The sequence below is a fragment of the Sebastes umbrosus genome, chromosome 13 (assembly GCF_015220745.1).
Source record: "Sebastes umbrosus isolate fSebUmb1 chromosome 13, fSebUmb1.pri, whole genome shotgun sequence".
NCBI classification, from domain to species: domain Eukaryota; kingdom Metazoa; phylum Chordata; class Actinopteri; order Perciformes; family Sebastidae; genus Sebastes; species Sebastes umbrosus.
In genome coordinates this window covers 16582366-16600579 of record NC_051281.1, presented here as the reverse complement: position 1 = coordinate 16600579, position 18214 = coordinate 16582366, and the positions used below count along the sequence as shown (strand labels likewise).

Genomic DNA, 18214 nt, shown 5'->3' with positions numbered 1-18214 from the left:
TTTCAGTATAAGCCAAGTATACTAAGACATTTCTGTATTACATACATACAGTATTAGCAGTTAAAATGAGCTCCACCTCGACCAAATACAACATAAAGTACTGTTTACATGTCAATGCATCAATAATAATATAAAGATATGCACTGACAGGGATTCCATTCTGCATAATGAATACTTTTTGTTTAATCTAAAGGCTTTCTTCAGGGCCTCATTTCTCTCTTCGGAGCTTTGTGGCACTGTCCCAGCTGTGTCAGTGGATGTCCTCAGTGTTTCCACGGGGACATTAGGGCCCCAGGGCCTCCAGCTCCACACCGGGCACAGTGACCAGCAGGGGGCGCTGTGCACCAATCCAAACTCTTATTGATGGTGGAGTTAAAATAGAAACTATAACGTGTTTTTTAAGTTTTATTATTACATATCAGCTGGCTATTAGCAGCTAAAAATGTTAAATAATAAATAATACAATATTAGCCCTAATGTTTTAGTGGCTTTAATTGTTTTCAGACAACTTGTATTATTTAATTTAATTAAATTTTGTTTGTTTTTTTTGCATCATGCGTACAAATCAAATTTGACGGTATTTTCAACTTTCACAAACATACATATATTTTTTTTATTTTGTAACCAGCTGTATTCAGTGTCTATATCCGCTCCAGCTCCACCACGCATGCACAGAGAGCTGTGGCCGCCTCATAGGCCGCTGTGAGGGGGACGATCCCAGCAGAAGCAAGCTCCGGTGGGCAGGGCCATCATTTCCGTAATGTTCATTAGATTTAAAGGAAGCAGCAGCAATATTTTCCTCAGCTCAGCTGCTGCGACGGACACTATCAGCTTCGCTCGCCATTTTAACCTGCCATCTGAAGGATATAACACACACATTTAATCAGTAATAAGGTTGTTTCTTTACGGATCTCCACTATGATGGAAATGGAGGTGATGCATTCCAGTCCTCAGGTAAATAACGAAAACTTCTGTTTATTATACTGATCTGACATGGGAGACAGATGCGTAATAACCGAATAGTTCAGGTAAAGTTTGAATAACTAATACGCACTGACAACCTGGTTATGGCGTAGTTAAGAGATTATAGCCTATAATGTATAAATAGCAAGGCTATACAGAATACACTGTGTGACTGTTTCTTTAATTCTACACATATTAAGGTTGCCCTCTGTACAGTTTTCACTTCTGCAAGTCATTCACTTGTGACGTTTTTTTCTATAGACAAGAAATAAAATAACATAATAAAAAAAAAAACAGGCTAAAATGTTAAGAGTTTGTGGTGTTACTTTGAATAATATGAAATAGTATTTCTGACATGTTTGGTAAGGCAGTCTCATGAGCTAATTTCTGGTAACTCCCTCCTCCTCCTCCTCCCCCTTCCTCCTCCAAGCATGTGATATCCCTTATCTGTTGTAGACAAGTGTGTAACCATTGTGAATGATTCTTTAAAAGCTTGTTCTGTTGTTTTTTTTTCCAGTGTACTTTGACATATAAAAAAAAAGAACCTCATAACTCTCAGTCCAGACTAGATGTTGAATTAGGGGATTAATTCTCTCATGTGATGCATCTTTTTAGTGTTTAGTTAAAGCTGCCATGAGTGAGGGTCAGTGGAAGTTCAGGGTTGACTGATGAGGGTCTACTGAAAAAAGGGCTTTTTTTTTTTTTTTTTGGAACATGTGTTTCATCATCCCCCGGTCAAGGGTGGATGTCCAGCGACTTGTGATGAAAGAAGCTGTAATAAACCATTGGAGCCAGTTAGGTCCCCTTTGAGGCCCTTGTTTTTTAGCCGAGGAGAGGTAAATGAACAACTTTGTGTCACTCCTCTGTCACCCAGTTTGATGAGCCAGAGGGACTATTATCTATACTAGTTGGGCTTGTTTTCTCAATTACTTTCTGGTAATTGGGAGTTGTCTGTTCTGCATATTTTGCCACCAATTTGAAACTAAAGGCACATAGTTTGGCTGGTACATCTGTGTATTGTGTGGCAGAGAGGTGTGGGAAATCTAAGCCATTTTATGAGCCAATTTCCTTGTTATGGTGCCAGTGTGACGGTTACAGATACCACACCGACAACCTGATCTGACACACCCTCGCATTTACACGACCTATTTGCCATTAATATGCCTATAGAACAGGAGTTATATGATGTATTAAGTGCTTCAGTGACTTTATACAACAATTAAAATCAGTGAAAGTGAAAGGGCTGATTGAACCTCACCTTAGACGACATGGGATTGTTCTTTTAAGGGACTCGTATGACTAATGTCAGATGAGCTTATGAAGTGTGACAAACAGACGAGAGTGTGGTTTATTAGTTTGGAAAACATGGATGACCAGACGTCCCACACTTGGACATTTTCGGCTACTTCCTTATTCCTTCAGAAGCCATAATGTCTGGTTGGGTGCTCACCTCTCACTCTGTTGTAATGACGTGTAATCCTCCAGCGGTCATGCTTCTGATGCAACATTGAGTCAAAGAGGGTTAGAGGGTTCTTATTTTTCAGTGCCAAAGCTGTAATGGTGTCAACAGGGTTTAAGAATATATATATATATAGATGCTTGTTTGCTGTTATTATGAAGATTGAGCACACGCCATTTTCCTTGAATCAAAAAATCTAAGGAGAAAAACATTATTATACAATATTTTACCCTCAGTTCCACATCCTCTTTATTTTTGTTTTTCTGCTCTGTGCTTTATTTTCCATTTGGTTCCCTCCCCGTCTTCCTCATGTCCGTTCTGGCCATTTGACCGACTGCCCATAAGTTCTGTTTATTCTCAAATTCAAGGAACAAACAAGTCACATGCTCAGACATGTTCCTGTGAACCAGCCGTTTATGCAACATCCCTGGGCCTTGTGAAATGGTTTCCTTCTGTAAATAATTTCTGTGTAAAAGACCCAAGGAAGTGAGCAGGCACAGTTTATCTTTAGACCTTCTTGTTTGAAAAGGCAAATGACAATCAGCCTGTGAGTGGAAATCTACAGGAAACCGTATTAAAATACCCTCATGGTTGTTAGTACCCTGCATCTATTATTCTGTATTGTCAGCAGCACTCAGCTTAATGTGTAAACACTAAATGTAGGACAAAATAATTTGTGGAGTGTGAGGTCAGTTATTAATAGTTGAGTTATTTACATGAAGATCTAGCAGGAAGGAAAACAAAGAAACCCTTATATCCTCTACTGTATTTGGTTATATAATACCACCCTTTAAAGAATATTACTAATGTCATTTGAAAAAAAAGAAATAATACATTCTCCAACAACTATGGTACCATATTTAAAAACAACAACTATAGACTTACCTTTAAAACAACAACTATAGACTTACCTTTAAAACAACAACTATAGACTTACCTTTTAACGTCCTGATTTCATAAATGCTGTATAATACAGGGCTGTGTATTGGCTATAATCTGGCGATACGTGTCATGACACAGGGGTTACGATTCAATACATTGCGATACTGTATGCAAGGTGATATATTGATATATATTGGGGGGGAGCCGATCCCAGCTGACATTCGGTGAAGGCGAGGTACACCCTGGACAGGTCACCAGACTATCACAGGGCTGACACATAGAGACAGACAACCATTCACGCTCACAGTTACACCTAAGGGCAACTTAGAGTCAACAGTTAACCTAACCTGCATGTCTTTGGACTGTGGGAGGAAACCGGAGTACCTGGAGAAAACCCACGCAAACTCCACACGGAAGGGCCCCAAGCCGGGTTTGAACTTGCTGCATGAAAAAGTTTTTTCTACCAAGATGCTAGTGTACGATTTATTATTTCAATAATAAATAATGTATTTATTTGTTACATTTTAATATACAAAGTTAAGAAAAGCAATGTTTAAGTCAAGCCTGATGTTGCCTTACACATAAAAGAATGATCCCAGTCACTTCCACACAGTGAGGCGCACAGCTTATTGGTAGTATTAATTAAACACTGGTACCGGATCGGTACTCGGTATTGGCCGATAACCAAAGCCCAGGTATCGCTATCGGTATCGGGACTGAAAAAGTCGTAACGGCGCATCCCTACACAAAACACAATATCGCGATACTCGATATTTTCTTACATCCTTAGTAAAATATGACATGAATGTTTGGGCTTTTAACTGTACTTCATTTATAGAACTAAAAGGAAGTCACTTGTGCGAAAACACGACTTAGATTGTGCCCTATTTGTGCGTTTGAATAAGACAAATGAATTCACACCTCACAGTAATCAGATGGGTAATGATCGCTTCCCCTGGAAAGAGTATCAAGTGAGGATCCGTGTCATCTGCTGGCGCGTGGTGGCAACAGGGGAAAGAGAGAAGTGCATCTATTATTCATGCGGCTTCTCCCCCTTGACTTTAGTGCCAGTGTTGTTGTCAGACAAGCAGATACTGAGGGACAGGGTGTGGCGGATGCAGCGGCCACGCTTCACAGCAGGGCAACGCTCTTCCTTGCTCCAATGCTGCTCACATTCTCCCTGCAGGACAACATGGCTCACAATAACTCTCTAAACTGATTCTCTCTCTAGGACATGGAGCTGATTGACATACTGTGGAAGCAGGACATTGATCTCGGCGCCAGGCGCGAGGTGTTTGACTACAACCACCGTCAGAAAGAGCATGAGCTGCGGAGGCAGCGGGAGCTGGAGGAAAAGAAGAGGCAGCATCTGGTGCTGGAGCAGGAGAAGGCCCTGCTGGCACAGCTGCAGCTCGACGAGGAGACGGGAGAGTACATACCCCGCCCGCCACCCAGCGCCCCACTGCAGTCAGCTGTCACACCTCTAGAGGTTACACAGGTACGTGCACGTGGCCTTCATTAATCACGTCAGAGGTGGACCACTCCCACCTCATTTGATAGGCTGCGGCTGTGTCGTAGCTAGGTAACCACTCATCCTGTGTAATTACAGAAACACAGGTGGGTCTGTAGTTTAGCATTGGTGTATTCTGCTCTAGAAACTACTCTACAGAGACATACGTTCTATAAATATGAAATATGTGTGCCGTTTTTAAAAGACGGTGTGCCACAAAGGATGCTGGGTGGTAAAGTGTATTTCAACCTTTCTTGCAGAATGTCGGCTTCACAGAAGATAACGGTGACGCCATGTCATTTGATGAATGTCTGCAGCTACTGGCGGAGACATTTCCTGTAGAGGAAACTGAGGTAAGAACATTGCAATATTACCACACATGTGGCATCATAGCTTGACTTTCAGTTGTATAAAAACTGTGATATGCTTTGTGTTTATCTGACAGAACGCCTCAGTTTGCTTGGACACAACTGCCGTTTCAGTACCCATGATTTCCCCCGAGCAGCCGGCTCTGCCACCGGCCACCCTCTCCCCAGGTCCACTACCGCCACCACCACAACAGACACAACAGAGGACGTCCCCAGATTTGGAACAGGCCTGGATGGAGCTTTTGTCCCTCCCTGAGCTGCAGGTATAATACACGGATTCTACTGCCTCAATGGTGTGGTGTTTTGCGTTGTGGAACAAATACCTAAAGAATGCATCAACGGGCAGGAGCCCGGCATTAGAGGACAAACACCTTTTTGTTGCTCTATGAGAATGGGTCTCATACATGTGAGACAGGTGCACCCGGCTCATTCTACTGTGGTTGGGTTTCACTGTTGAGACTCTTTAGAGAATTAGGAAGGCAGGTGTTCAAGATGCGATGCAGTTTCTTCATCTAGCGGAACAAGAAGACATCTTGCTCAGAGAGGGTGTGGCAGTCCTAAAACCTTTACTTTCTGGCAGCATAGTCAAAATTTGTGTATGGTAGTTCTTCAGTAACTGCCTTATCAGTTCTGTGTTGAGGCAGCTCATATTTGCATTTGATGGGTGGAGCAGTGTGCCATTTGTTGCCCTTACCTCTCCCTGTGGACTGGACTACAGTCCGAATCATACAGCTTACATAGCATTGCATTAGTTTCTCTGGCAAGCTGCTGATAAGACTTTAAATTGTAGAAAAAAAAAAGGGAGTTGTGTGGAATTTTGTTTCAGGTCTTGTAAGCTGCTTTGTGAAGATAATGTACTCTGCAAGTGCATGCTGGGAGATTGGTAGTGGTGATTTATCTGATCTATTTCAACAACTGGATATGTAGTTGGTGTTGGCTACCTTGTGCTCCACCCAGCTCCACCAGCATTTGTCAGTGAAATACCCGTCTACTGATAATAGATTACGTACTGTATGTATCTTTGTATGTCTGTCATCGCAATGGGCCACAGATCATGTTTAGGAAGAAGCTGTAGGTTCATATATGACCACATACTATGCATGCATCCACAACAACACATACAATACATGTTGACATTTTTATATTCACTTAAACTTGTGAAATCTTTTCACACAAAAAAAAGCCTATTTTGTACTGCAATATGTTGCTTGTTTTTATTTTAATGGGTCTTTATGTGTTTCTTCTAGCAATGCCTGAACATGCAGATGGCGGACACACTGGAGACCACAACTTATCCTCTTCCAAACAGCCCTGAAGTGCAGAATCCAAACTACACTTTTTACCCCATGAATCTCACAGACGAAGAAACAAACCGTTTAAATGTTTGTCCTGCAGAGTTTATGAATACATTTGATGGCTCTGTTCCCAGCATGGCCCCATCAGACAATCTCAGCCAGATGAAGGCGGAAGCTCCCCAGTTAAATGCTAACTTCACTGCAGACAGTTTCTGTGACATATTTTACCCCAACGCCATCCTGGAAGAGAGCAGTGGTCGACACAGCCTTGAAGGAAATGAAAAAAACGGCTTGTGTGATATCCCAAACAAGCCTCCCTTCACACCGGTGGATCTTTACAGCCTCTCGTCTGGAGATGCGTTCGACAGAGGCAAACAGAATCTCACGGCAGATTTGCCAGACTCGGATTCGGGAATCTCGTCAAACACGAGTCCGAATGCTAGTTCGACTGGGAAGTCTGTGTACGGAGACGAGTCGTTTGGTTACAGCGATTCAGACATGGAGGAGATGGACCACAACCCTGGAAGCGCAGAATCCGACTACTCAGAGATGTTCTCGCTAAACTTCCAACCTGATGATCTTCATCCGTCAATTTCTCTCTCTGTGCCGCTAGGGCAGTCACAACAGCAGCAGGAGAAGAAACCCAAACACCACAAGACGGACCCGGCGGAGGAGAGCGGCCACAACAGCGCCCCCTTCACCAAAGACAAGCACAAGAAACGCTCGGAGAAGCGTCTCTCCAGAGACGAGCAGAGGGCTAAGGCCCTCAAAATCCCTTTCACTGTCGACATGATCATCAATCTGCCCGTTGACGACTTCAACGAGATGATGTCGAAACACCATCTGAACGAGGCCCAGCTGGCCCTGGTCCGAGACATACGCCGCCGTGGCAAGAACAAGGTGGCTGCCCAGAACTGCCGCAAGCGCAAGATGGAGAACATAGTGGGCCTGGAGACCAACCTGGACTCGCTGAAGGATGAGAAGGACCGTCTGCAGAGCGAAAAGAGCCAGAACACGGCGAGCCTGAAGGAAATGAAGCAGCAACTCAACAGCTTGTACCTGGAGGTCTTCAGCATGTTGAGGGACGAGAAGGGGAACTCCTACTCCCCCTCCGAGTACTCCCTCCAGCAGTCAACCGACGGCAACGTCTTCCTCGTCCCTCGCATCAAAAAGACTTTCATCAAAAGCGAGGACAGCCTCTTGTCCCCTTTGTAATATACGGTACTGCATTATCATAGTAATACTATGCAATAACTTTGTAGTCATTCAGCTTTAAAGCATTAGCAGAACTATTGTATAGTTTTTGCTCCCTTCTCCTGAATGTTGTAATATTTTTGATATTTTACTTCTTTTGTACTCAGATTCTTTAACCAATATCGTTTGTAAATATAAACTTGCTTTTGAGATTGATAACTGTTACTGTATGTGTGTGTATATATATATTGTATATATCATATTTCTGTATGCTAATGATTGTTTCAATCATTGTTACTCATATTTTATAACTGTCCCTTTATGATTTGCTGCCCAGGTTCTTTTATAAAAATCTTCTGTGCTTTTCAATAAAGTATTCCTATAGCTACACGGCCTCCTGTTTACTGAGAGAACACAGTGTGGTGTACTATGGCCTGCAGAACAGATTGATGCCAGATGGATCTATAGTTTAAGGAACGATTGCATAACTTACCACATGTTCAAGTCAGTTCTTGACTTGAAGGCTCTAACAAAGAAAAGGAATATTGTACAGAGAGTTATTGGCTTAAAACACTTCTACAATCTGCTTGCTTTTTATTAGAGCGAGCTTGTTTGTACAGTAACCTAAATCTTTTAATACCGCAAAACTCCCGTCGCAAAAGTAATCACACCCACTGCGCTCATTATGTCACACAACAAAGAGCACAATTGTGGAGCTACAGTAGAGCGCGCTCGGTGGGAACCATGCATGACGACTTCACAATGGTCCAACCCGGGCGAGCATATTCAAAAGGTAAAGCCCTACGCAATCAGTATGTGCTCTACGTGCACTTTCCACACACAAACACTACCTTTGATCATCAAGCCCAGTTTCTGCTCTCATAACATTCAGAGGGTGTGTTGGCAGACTAAACTGGTTAGACGTCTGTGAATCAATCAAACCATTACAGTTGTATTGTACAAAAAATAAACACATATACAGCTCGGCTTATTGCTTTCAGAAATAGAACACTCAAGTCATGGAAAATATTTTTATTTAAGAGCACAAGAAACACTTAATCACATATATTAGTGTTGAACATAGTTCATTGACACTGGTGAGCGTTTGCCAAGCACAGCGTCATTCTGTGTAATTGAGTACGTCATACTACATTCCTCTGCAGAAACACGATCCTTCAACTGATTGAGAAACATATCAGCGGCCATTTCCCCATTTTCAGACTGAGAAGAGCCGACCTCCGTGGAATCCTAACAAATTCTAAAATGCAGTTAAATTTGTGGCAGGTAATCATGGGGGTCATATGTAGTCATTATAACCTGGTGTTTTACGCGACCATCAATTTTTTAAATGTTTGATATGCTTCAATCTCAAAGAAGTTACATTATCCAAAGTGTAAATGTATTATTTTATTAAGATTTGTAATTGGAATGCATGTTTAAACTTACCAACACTTACTGTATAATTGCCACATGTTCAAGGAGAGTAATTAACAAAAGCAAAAGGTCTTGAGTTCCCATTTTTAAGGAAGCCTTACAACATTTCCCTCAACATCTTAACTTATTTTGAACTCATGACAAAATGTCAGCACTTAGGGAAAAAGTATTAAGCTTTTGAACCAAAGGTCGTCTACAGTACGCTTACACTTCCTGGACAGAGTGCCAACAACGAGTATTTGTGAATACTCTGTATATAATGTGTTTGTCCTACCACTGCTGGTTAGTTTCAACATGTGACCACAGTTCCTCTCTGTTGATACCCATGTTTCAATACGTTTCATTTGACTGCCTGGCAAGTAAAATAATTGTTTAATAAATACTTTTTCTTTTTTTTTTTGCAGAGGATTTGACCTCAGACCTGTTGATAGTTTGTTGATGATTCGTGTTGCTTTAAAACTGGCTTATAAAAGTTCTGATTAGCAGCCCTTTTTTTTTATAAATTAAATACTATTTTGCATTATACTAATATACTTATTACTGCCTTCGCATTAATAAGTTACATAAGAGTTAAAAAATAATTTTCTATTATGTTACATTGTTCTGCTTATTTACAGACTGATAAGGACCTGATTTCCACTGCATGATGCAAGTGATATCCTGGCATTGGTATAAACACTCAGTGACTACTTTATTAGGTACACCTACCTCGGGATGCACCAATACTGATACCGGATCGGATATCAGTGACAATGGGGCCGATTTATTCTATTCAATTCTATGTTTATATACTATATACATTACATACTGGAGTTTTAATTCCTTTTAAAGCTTTGACCAAGTTGTTGCTGCATTAAAACAGTTTACACCTGAATTGCAATTCCTGTTCATTTTAAAGATTTTTTTTTGCCAAGTTCTGGTGTACGATTTATTATTTTCATAATAAATAACACATCACTAAATTTATGTTATGTTATCTATATATTTATTTGTTATATTTTGTTTTACAAAGTTAGAAAAGTGATGTTTAAGTCAGGCCTGATGTTGCCTTACACATAAAAAAAAAAGAATATAAGATCGGTGCATCACTACACCTACCTGTACAATCTAATGCAACTGTTCTACCATCATGATGCCTATAATGTTCTTTTTTGGACACGGCTATTAAAGGTGTTAATTCAATTATATGTTTCACTGAGGTTATAATTAGTGGTGGTGTTACAAGACTACATTAGATTGGATACTGGATTACATTATATAGTGTTCCCCCCCCCTTATGTATGCAAATATGGAGGACATCAAAATTAGAAACCCTTCTCAATAAAATGTAGTCTGGTACACCAACTTTAACTATGACCTCAGTAATAAACATATAATTGAATTGACACATTTCCAACAAAAACTCAACTTTATAAAAAGCAGAATTTATTGCAGATCTGCTGGATTGAACTGTAATAGATTGTATGGGTGTGCCTAATAAAATGGCCACGGAGTGTAAACACAGTTTATGTTTTCCGAGCACGATCCTTTGTGGTTTCCCGAAAGGGAAGTCATTGAGACTATCTGACTGATAGCAAAGGTAATAAAACATGAAAACATATTTTGCTTTCAAGATATTCTTAGCAGTGTTGTGAAGGTCGCAGGCTGATTCTGGACCTGAATACTGGATGTCATCCTGCTCCGTTTACCTTCAAGGAACCCTTGCACCTCGTATAATCACCATGTGCACTGTTAGATTACAATATGAGCAGCCTTGGATAATATTTTGAAAAAGTCTTACCCATCCAGAACCTTCCATGTTATCAGGTCTTTACAGATTTTCAGCAAGAAGAGAGAATGCCTCTTTCCACATCTGCAAATCAAGCAAAGCAGTTACTCTTACCTGCTCCATCTTCTTAAGTCAGCTTTTTTTTTTGTGAAATACTCACTCCCTTTTCTTGTTAATGTCTGAAATCTAGCATCTGCGGGTAAAACTGCAGTATCTCTGACTCAACAGGATCTCCAAATGTGTCCAGGAACTAGTCTTTCTTCGCTAGCACCAGCTGCTGGAGGGTTTAGCTAGCCTTGACAGAGATAGACGCTCACTACCAGGAACGACACTGCAAGCTTCCTCCATGGGCGTTGTGCTCGATGCTGCCTTCTCCCTTCTCTCTCAAAATGCTGACTGGTCCACTGTGCTGGGGGCTGAAGACGTCCTGTCTGACAGTCATCTGCAAATCTTCCACACTAGCGACGCTGAGGGCCAAACTGCAGGTGCTTGTGGCCGTTATAATCCTACTCGCTCAACACTGGTATAGGTGGTGTATCTAGGACTACCCAAAACTCCCTTGTCATTGACCCTTGTACAAGTAAATACAGTAAATACACTATTACACCCACACAAGTCTTAATGCTTCCAAAAGGAGGAGACAGTTCTGGACAGGCTGATTTGCTAAACTCCACAGTCACAATGTGCAGGCAACAGATAAATCAATAACTCATTTGACCTTTTTTTCTGAACCAATGACGCACTGAACCTCATGTCACTTTACTACACAATTTTATTCGGTCTTTTTTCTTCTAATCAAAATATTCGAACAATCTAGAATTCGGTTTTCTGGGAACAGGAAGAGTGAGAGGGATTCCCTTGATTTCTAACCCAGACTGCTTATATTTGTTGACACTGGTACTACTATGAAGGATTTTACATACTGTGCTTCACATACAAAATCAAAATACACTTGACACTTGCAATTGAGCAATCATAATAACTTCAGAAAGACTTTTTTTGTTGTTGTAATTCTAGCTCATCTGAGGGCCTGATATAACTATGCTATATGACAAAAACCAGGTTAAGAGACAAATGATTAATTGACCAGCAGAAAACTAACCCATATAAAAAAAAAGAAAAATTAAGATATTAAGAACTGGCTTCAGAATAATAATATTAAAAAAAAAACAATTTACTCTTTACCCCTGATACCATAGGCACAATACACACACTTCAGACGCACAAAAGGAAAAAGAGCTTGGTAGGGAAACATCTATCACAATTAGGGAAGAGTATCATCTGCACTCATGTCTTGTGTATACAGTCCTTCTTCCATAAACTTCTCCGATTTAGCTGCAGTAATGTCTGACTTGTGTGTTCCTCTAATGCTCAGATGACTGCCTCAATGTAACCTGCGGCTTTCCTGACAACTCCTTTGCTCACCTCCTCGCCTCTCCTGCTAAGAACTGAAGCCTGTTGAATGGATACAGGATAGAACAAATAGTTATTCTGCACTTTCAAGGGCTCACTCTGTACTGTGCTACGAGGGTGGTGTCGAACTGAATGCAACTTACCAAAACACGAAATAATTAATAGCGCCGTGAGCCATAGCCACCTCCGCCGCTGCCTCCTCCTCCTCCGCCGCTGCCACCCCCACCACCACCACCAGAGCCGTAGCCACCTGCAGTTAAGGATCGGCCACCGCAAAATACGTTAGATCAGGAGAAATGATGATGTCACTGGAGGTATCATTTTGGAGGGTAAAACTCACCGCCATAGGGTCCTCCACCTCCACCCGAGTTTCTCCCACCAAAGTTGTTTCCCTTCATGGGCCCATAGCTGGACTGCTGTCCACCATAATTTCCAAAGTCGTTGTAATTTCCACCTCCTCCATATCCTGAAGATGCAAGTGTCAATCTTTAAAGGCAAGTCTTCATTTCTGTAGTCTGGTACTGCACACTTTCTATGGCTTACATCTAGCACTTAGCTTAACAAACTAAATTCTGGGGTCCGTAACATTTTTACCTCCGTCGTTACCTCCATAGCCTCCATCGCAGTTGCCACCAAATCCACCACCCTGGTTGCCATACCCTGGACCACCACCACCACCACCACCACCACCACCACCTCCATAGCCTCCTCGGCCCCCTCCATAACCTGGTCCTCCTCCAAAATTTCCTCCTGGACCTTTAACGGTGAAAAACAAAAGGAAGCTTCCAATAGATCCTTATTTAAAACCAGGGTGGCGATTAACGCTTTTTTTCATTGTCAATTAATCTGTTGATTATTTTCTGGATTAATCGGTTAGTTGTTTGGTCTATAAAATGTCTTAAAATGGTGAAAAATGTGGATAAATGTTTCCCAAAGTCCAATAAGACGTCCTCAAATGTCTTGTTTTGTCCACAACAAAAACACAAGATATTCAGTTTACGGTCATAGAGGAGTAAAGAAACCAAAAATATTCACATTTAAGAAACTGGAATCAGAGAATTTTGCAATGTTTGTAATTGTTTTGCAGCTCTATTTATAACAGTGACATGAATAGCTCATATTAACATAACATTGTTATAAATATTAGTTTTTAACGATACGACACAGTTGTGTAAGCAAGCAAGGATATCAAACAAATTGAATATAAATATTTTTCACCTTAAAGTAAAACTTTACAAGAGCTTACCATTGTCAAAATCATCGCCATAACCTCCTCGTCCTCCACTATAGCCACCTAAAACACATGGGTAAAATATATTATGCATTAAAACGTTGACCAATTTCTTGTATTCTTGCAGCCTTGTCATGGATGACACCATGTCCACACTAATGTAGGTACATGTGATAGACAATCTCTCTGCTCAGGCCTGTTATCCACCCTTAGGCGACATTTTCAAACATGCACTCTGGATACATTTGAAAATGACTCATTTTATTAGTTTATCAACTGCCCTGGGGCAGTCAACTCACAAACTTGACAATGCATTTCTGCATGTGTCTGTCACCACTGACTTTCTCACCTATTTTGCATGTCAATATGGCTGATCACCTTACATGTTCCGTCACCGAAGATATAAATCTGTCTGTTGTTTGACAACTGCATGAGAAAATCAACACTGTTTATATACTCCTATTGTCTGACAACAGATCTCCTTAATCATGAGATTAGCAGAGATAAAACTCAAAAGGAGGTACCCACAGAGTTGGAATCTGAAAGAAGAGATGCAACCATTTTACTTTATTTAGTGTCAGCGTGGTTGTGAAACTAGGATCCCGCAACCCCTATTGACATGTAAACATCCCTATCAAATGTACCTGCATTAGTGTGGTTAAGACCAGAGGCACATTCATTTGCAATGCAAATACTACTCACCTCGACCGAAGTTGCCACCACCTCCAAAATTACTACCTCTCCCCATGAAGTTTCCAGATCCTCCACTCCTGCCTGATTGGTACAAAGATGTAATTTTAGAGCTGTTTACATCAATGAACCGTCAGCTGCAAACAGTTTATACAATAATGGTCCGTAAGTATAATAACGTTTGATGGTGTGCTTACCCCTGTTAGTGGACATGGCGCTCATTTCCTGTTTTGAGAGAGCTTTTCTGACCTCACAATTGTGGTAGTTGATTGTGTGGAATTTCTGGGCTGTAAGGATAACAAGAAGAATACAACACACTTGCGTAACATTGCTTAATGTTTACTATACTAACAACCTTGTTAACTCCGAGGTCTAAACAAACACATACCGACAATTTTGTCTACAGTGTCGTGGTCATCAAAGGAGACAAAGCAGAATCCTCTCTTCTTCCCAGTGGAGCGTTCCTCCATGATGTCAATGCATTCAATCTTTCCATATTTCTCAAAGTGCTCCCGAATGTGATACTCCTCAGTGTCCTCCTTGATGCCACCAACAAAGATCTTCTTCACCGTCAGATGGGCGCCTGGTTTGTTGGAGTCCTGTAACAAGAGTAGGGATGTCACGAGAATTGATACTTCGGTACCAAGTCGATGCCAAAATTCTAAAAAAGTGACGGCACTCTTTTTCTACAGTACCATACGATGCCTGTAATGGTCATTGGTAGTGATGTGACAGTGAGGAAAATGTTCCCACCGGTTAATAAACTTTTGACAACAACGGTGTTACCGATTACACCGGACATTTAACAAGAAAGATGACGGTCAACATGTGCAGAGCGCTGACTCTGATCTTTACCGGCGGTGTGTCTGGCCTCTCCGGTAGCACTTTTGCTGCAGGGCTCCGCTGCGGGGGTCTACCTGGCGCTGCTGCTCCGCGCACAACGGCTGTGAAAGCTCCATCCACCTCGCAACGATTACCTCATTAATGTTATGGTTCCCTTATAGCGTTGGGATTAAACGTGAAATATTGCCAAATAGGTGCGTTTGCTTTTCACTTCAACAACAAATCCTCTGCTCCTGCCACTCTGAGCTGACGGACCAGATGCGTTCACGGTCAGTATGTAGTGTCCGTCGTCTGACTATCGATTGAAAGCATGCCGCTGATATGCCAAAATGAACAAAACGGGTCAATTATTTTTATTTATTACTTAAAGGCTACATGCCTCTGTTTTTGTAATGTTCAAATGTTTTTAATAAAAGAGTACATGTTGAATTACAGGGGATTTTTTTGTTGTTTTGTTTCGTTTTCACCGTGGTATCGAATTTGGTATCGGGAATCGTGGAAAAATTCACTTGTATTGGTATCGACTACTAGATTTCTGGTACCGTGACATCCCTAAACAAGAGTGTATCATCTAACACCGCTGTAGTATCTGCCTTCAGGTCTGGGATTTGTTTACCTCTCTGGACACGGCCCTCTTGGGTTCAACAACTCGTCCATCAACTTTATGAGGCCTTGCTTTCATGGCTTCGTCCACCTCCTCTACAGCGGCGTATGTCACAAAGCCAAAACCTCTTGATCGCTTGCTGTTGGGGTCCCTCATCACCTGGCAACAACAAAACGACACACACAATGGTAGTGAGGACAGTTTTAACTGGCCTGCAGCTCAGTTTATACATTATCACGTTGTTTATTATTATCATCTGAGGCCATGTTGCCACAGATTACAATAAAAACACACGTACCACACAGTCCGTGAGAGTCCCCCATTGTTCAAAATGGGCCCGTAAACTCTCCTCCGTGGTTTCAAAGCTCAGACCTCCAATAAACAGCTTTCTGAGCTGCTCGGGCTCTTTAGCTTCACGGTCCTATAAAACAAAAACAAGAAGATAAATATCATTGCAGTTGTAAAATACTGTTACAAGACTACTAGTTGAAGACACCTACAGCATGGTTGCATAACGCTACTATGCTGTTGCAGATGAATAACATGCATGTAAAATGGCATGTCTTACTAGTGTGAGTAAGACTAGTGCCATGGCTGTATGGCCTGATTAACCTGTTAGGGTTGGCACATTTTGACCCACCTACCACCCTCTGCAAAATGTGCATGTACACTGGTGCCTCAAAGTTTAGTGCAACAAGGGTTTTTGTGCTGGAATAATACTTAGTCCGTGGTAATTTGGTTTAATAAAATGTGTAGGAATATGCATGGATGTGCAACAGGTAAACAAAATACAAACAAAACAATTACGTTTTAAAAACTACATTTCGACACAGGGCCCCTCTACAAGGTATGGACCAAAGATAGGCTAACAATGCAGGACAGAACTTAGTTGACGCTTTACTGGCGCCATAATTCACTCATAAATCTGCCATCAATCAAATTATTAAAACCAATTGACATGCAGTCAGCCTGGGGCAGTTGCAGAATCTGTGTATGAGAAGTTACCATGGGTGCTGCTGTGACCACAAGCATGAATTGAGCATTATGTTTCTTAATACATCTCTCCAGTATTTGGCATACGCCAGCTTGATTTTTGAAAATCGTATTTATAGTGGTTTTGCATACGTAATAAAACAAGGCATACATGATATACCTAAACCAGGTAGACAAGTACAATAAAAACAATAATGATATTAAAAAAAATAGTAAATACAAATATATACAAACAATATTAAAAATCAAAATAACTTAATAAATTCATTAAAACTCATCCATATTCCCTCCCCTGTAATAAAAACGAAATATGATAAAAATCGAAATATAATAAAAATAAATAAAATAAATAAAATAAATAAAATAAATAACATAAATAAAATAAATAAAATAAAATAAGAAATATCTAGGAATTACTGATGTGATTTTTTAAACTACATTTCGACACAGGGCTCCTCTACAAGGTATGGCCTAAAAATGTCTGCACATACATATAATGACAGTTTTGATATAACGTTTCCTGTTGTGGCGACAGACAGATAATGTACATTATAATGTAAAATCTCTTAAAGAAAGCCAGTGCACTGACAATAAGATATCATGGCAACATTATATATACTATATTGTATAAAAGAGGCCTGCAATCCATAATACAAGTTACAACAGGAGCGAGCCTGGGAGGCCTTTGACAGATAGCTTTAGTAGCTTTAACCAAGGCCTATGGAAAAGAGGCTAGGACCCGCGTCATACATCCAGGGGTATTGCACATGCGCAGTAGAATCTGACCGCTGCTTGAGTTACACAGCGCATGCGTCATACACTACACCCCCAAGAACCGTGTCCTAGCCTCCTTCTATAGGCCTTGGCTTTGACAGCTAGCGTTAGTTTCCTGCAGGAATGCTGCAGGTTGGAGCCTTGTGTTATTACATAAAAACACCACTTATCTACAATTTATAGTGCGTAATGTGGGTTAAAGAAACCGTACAACAATGTTAATATAACAGTCAACTAAAAACAGTAACCCAACATAGCGATAACACCACCTATCTTGTAACTTTGACACCCATTAGCTGCAGCGTTAGCTCCAGTAAACATCTGCTTCAGCACTGTACAAGCTACAGATAATCTACTAATTACAACACAACAGCGTGCATGCCTTCCTCAATGTTGCAACTATGTTAAAGAGTGACCACAGCTTGACAAAAAAACGTATTTAAGTTGCAACATTTGCAGAGTACTTCACCTCCATTTTGCAGATGATGTCCACGGCCGCGGATCTCTCTGGGTGGATCACGTGATGAGGAAACCGGTGTGACCAGTCCAGACCCGCCCTGCATGCATTATTATTATCCAAATATTACAATTATAGCAACATGATGAGCTGCTGTGCTTCATGCATGCATGTGATCATGCAAAGTCCTACATAAATGAAGCATTGTTTCTTCATAAAATGTAAAGTTTGTCCCCTTTTTGCTGTCTGGCTTTGTGCAATGAAAAAAAGGAGATAATTTGCACCATCTACTGGTTAAACTGGGATACATCCTGACACATATAATACTCATCCAGA

At 40.9% G+C, this 18214-nt stretch overlaps 2 protein-coding genes across 3 annotated transcripts; one reads left to right on the top strand and one right to left on the bottom strand.

Annotated features, from left to right (window-relative positions):
* Nucleotides 1-766: 766 nt before the first annotated feature.
* nfe2l2a (nuclear factor, erythroid 2-like 2a) lies at nt 767-8062 on the top strand. The gene is made up of 5 exons (XM_037790767.1): nt 767-954; nt 4536-4802; nt 5075-5167; nt 5260-5445; nt 6430-8062. The coding sequence occupies exons 1-5, from the start codon at nt 919-921 to the stop codon at nt 7690-7692; spliced, it is 1845 nt and encodes a 614-aa protein (XP_037646695.1). The 5' UTR covers nt 767-918; the 3' UTR covers nt 7693-8062.
* Nucleotides 8063-8691: 629 nt separating this feature from the next.
* On the bottom strand, nt 8692-17997 carry hnrnpa3 (heterogeneous nuclear ribonucleoprotein A3). 2 transcript variants are annotated; one of them, XM_037790768.1, is made up of 11 exons: nt 17891-17997; nt 15953-16075; nt 15667-15813; nt 14596-14806; nt 14405-14494; nt 14220-14291; nt 13533-13580; nt 12881-13042; nt 12627-12752; nt 12430-12536; nt 8692-12328 (listed from the first exon to the last, which is right to left on the bottom strand). In XM_037790768.1, exons 1-10 carry the CDS (start codon nt 17894-17896, stop codon nt 12445-12447), a joined length of 1077 nt encoding a protein of 358 aa, XP_037646696.1. In that variant the 5' UTR covers nt 17897-17997; the 3' UTR covers nt 8692-12328; nt 12430-12444. The 2 variants fall into 2 exon arrangements, with proteins under 2 accessions (XP_037646696.1, XP_037646697.1); XM_037790769.1 differs by lacking the exon at nt 12881-13042.
* Nucleotides 17998-18214: the final 217 nt, after the last annotated feature.

Bases quoted from the DNA above. Each gene is read 5' to 3' on its own strand.
- hnrnpa3 (XM_037790768.1), bottom strand. The intron at 14,807-15,666 runs GTAAACAAATCC...CTCTTGTTACAG, and splicing joins AGAGGGCCGTGTCCAGAGAG to GACTCCAACAAACCAGGCGC. The intron at 14,292-14,404 runs GTAAGCACACCA...TGTACCAATCAG, and splicing joins CGCCATGTCCACTAACAGGG to GCAGGAGTGGAGGATCTGGA.
- nfe2l2a (XM_037790767.1), top strand. From the start codon at position 919: ATGATGGAAATGGAGGTGATGCATTCCAGTCCTCAG. The intron at 4,803-5,074 runs GTACGTGCACGT...CCTTTCTTGCAG, and splicing joins CACCTCTAGAGGTTACACAG to AATGTCGGCTTCACAGAAGA. The intron at 5,446-6,429 runs GTATAATACACG...TGTTTCTTCTAG, and splicing joins TGTCCCTCCCTGAGCTGCAG to CAATGCCTGAACATGCAGAT.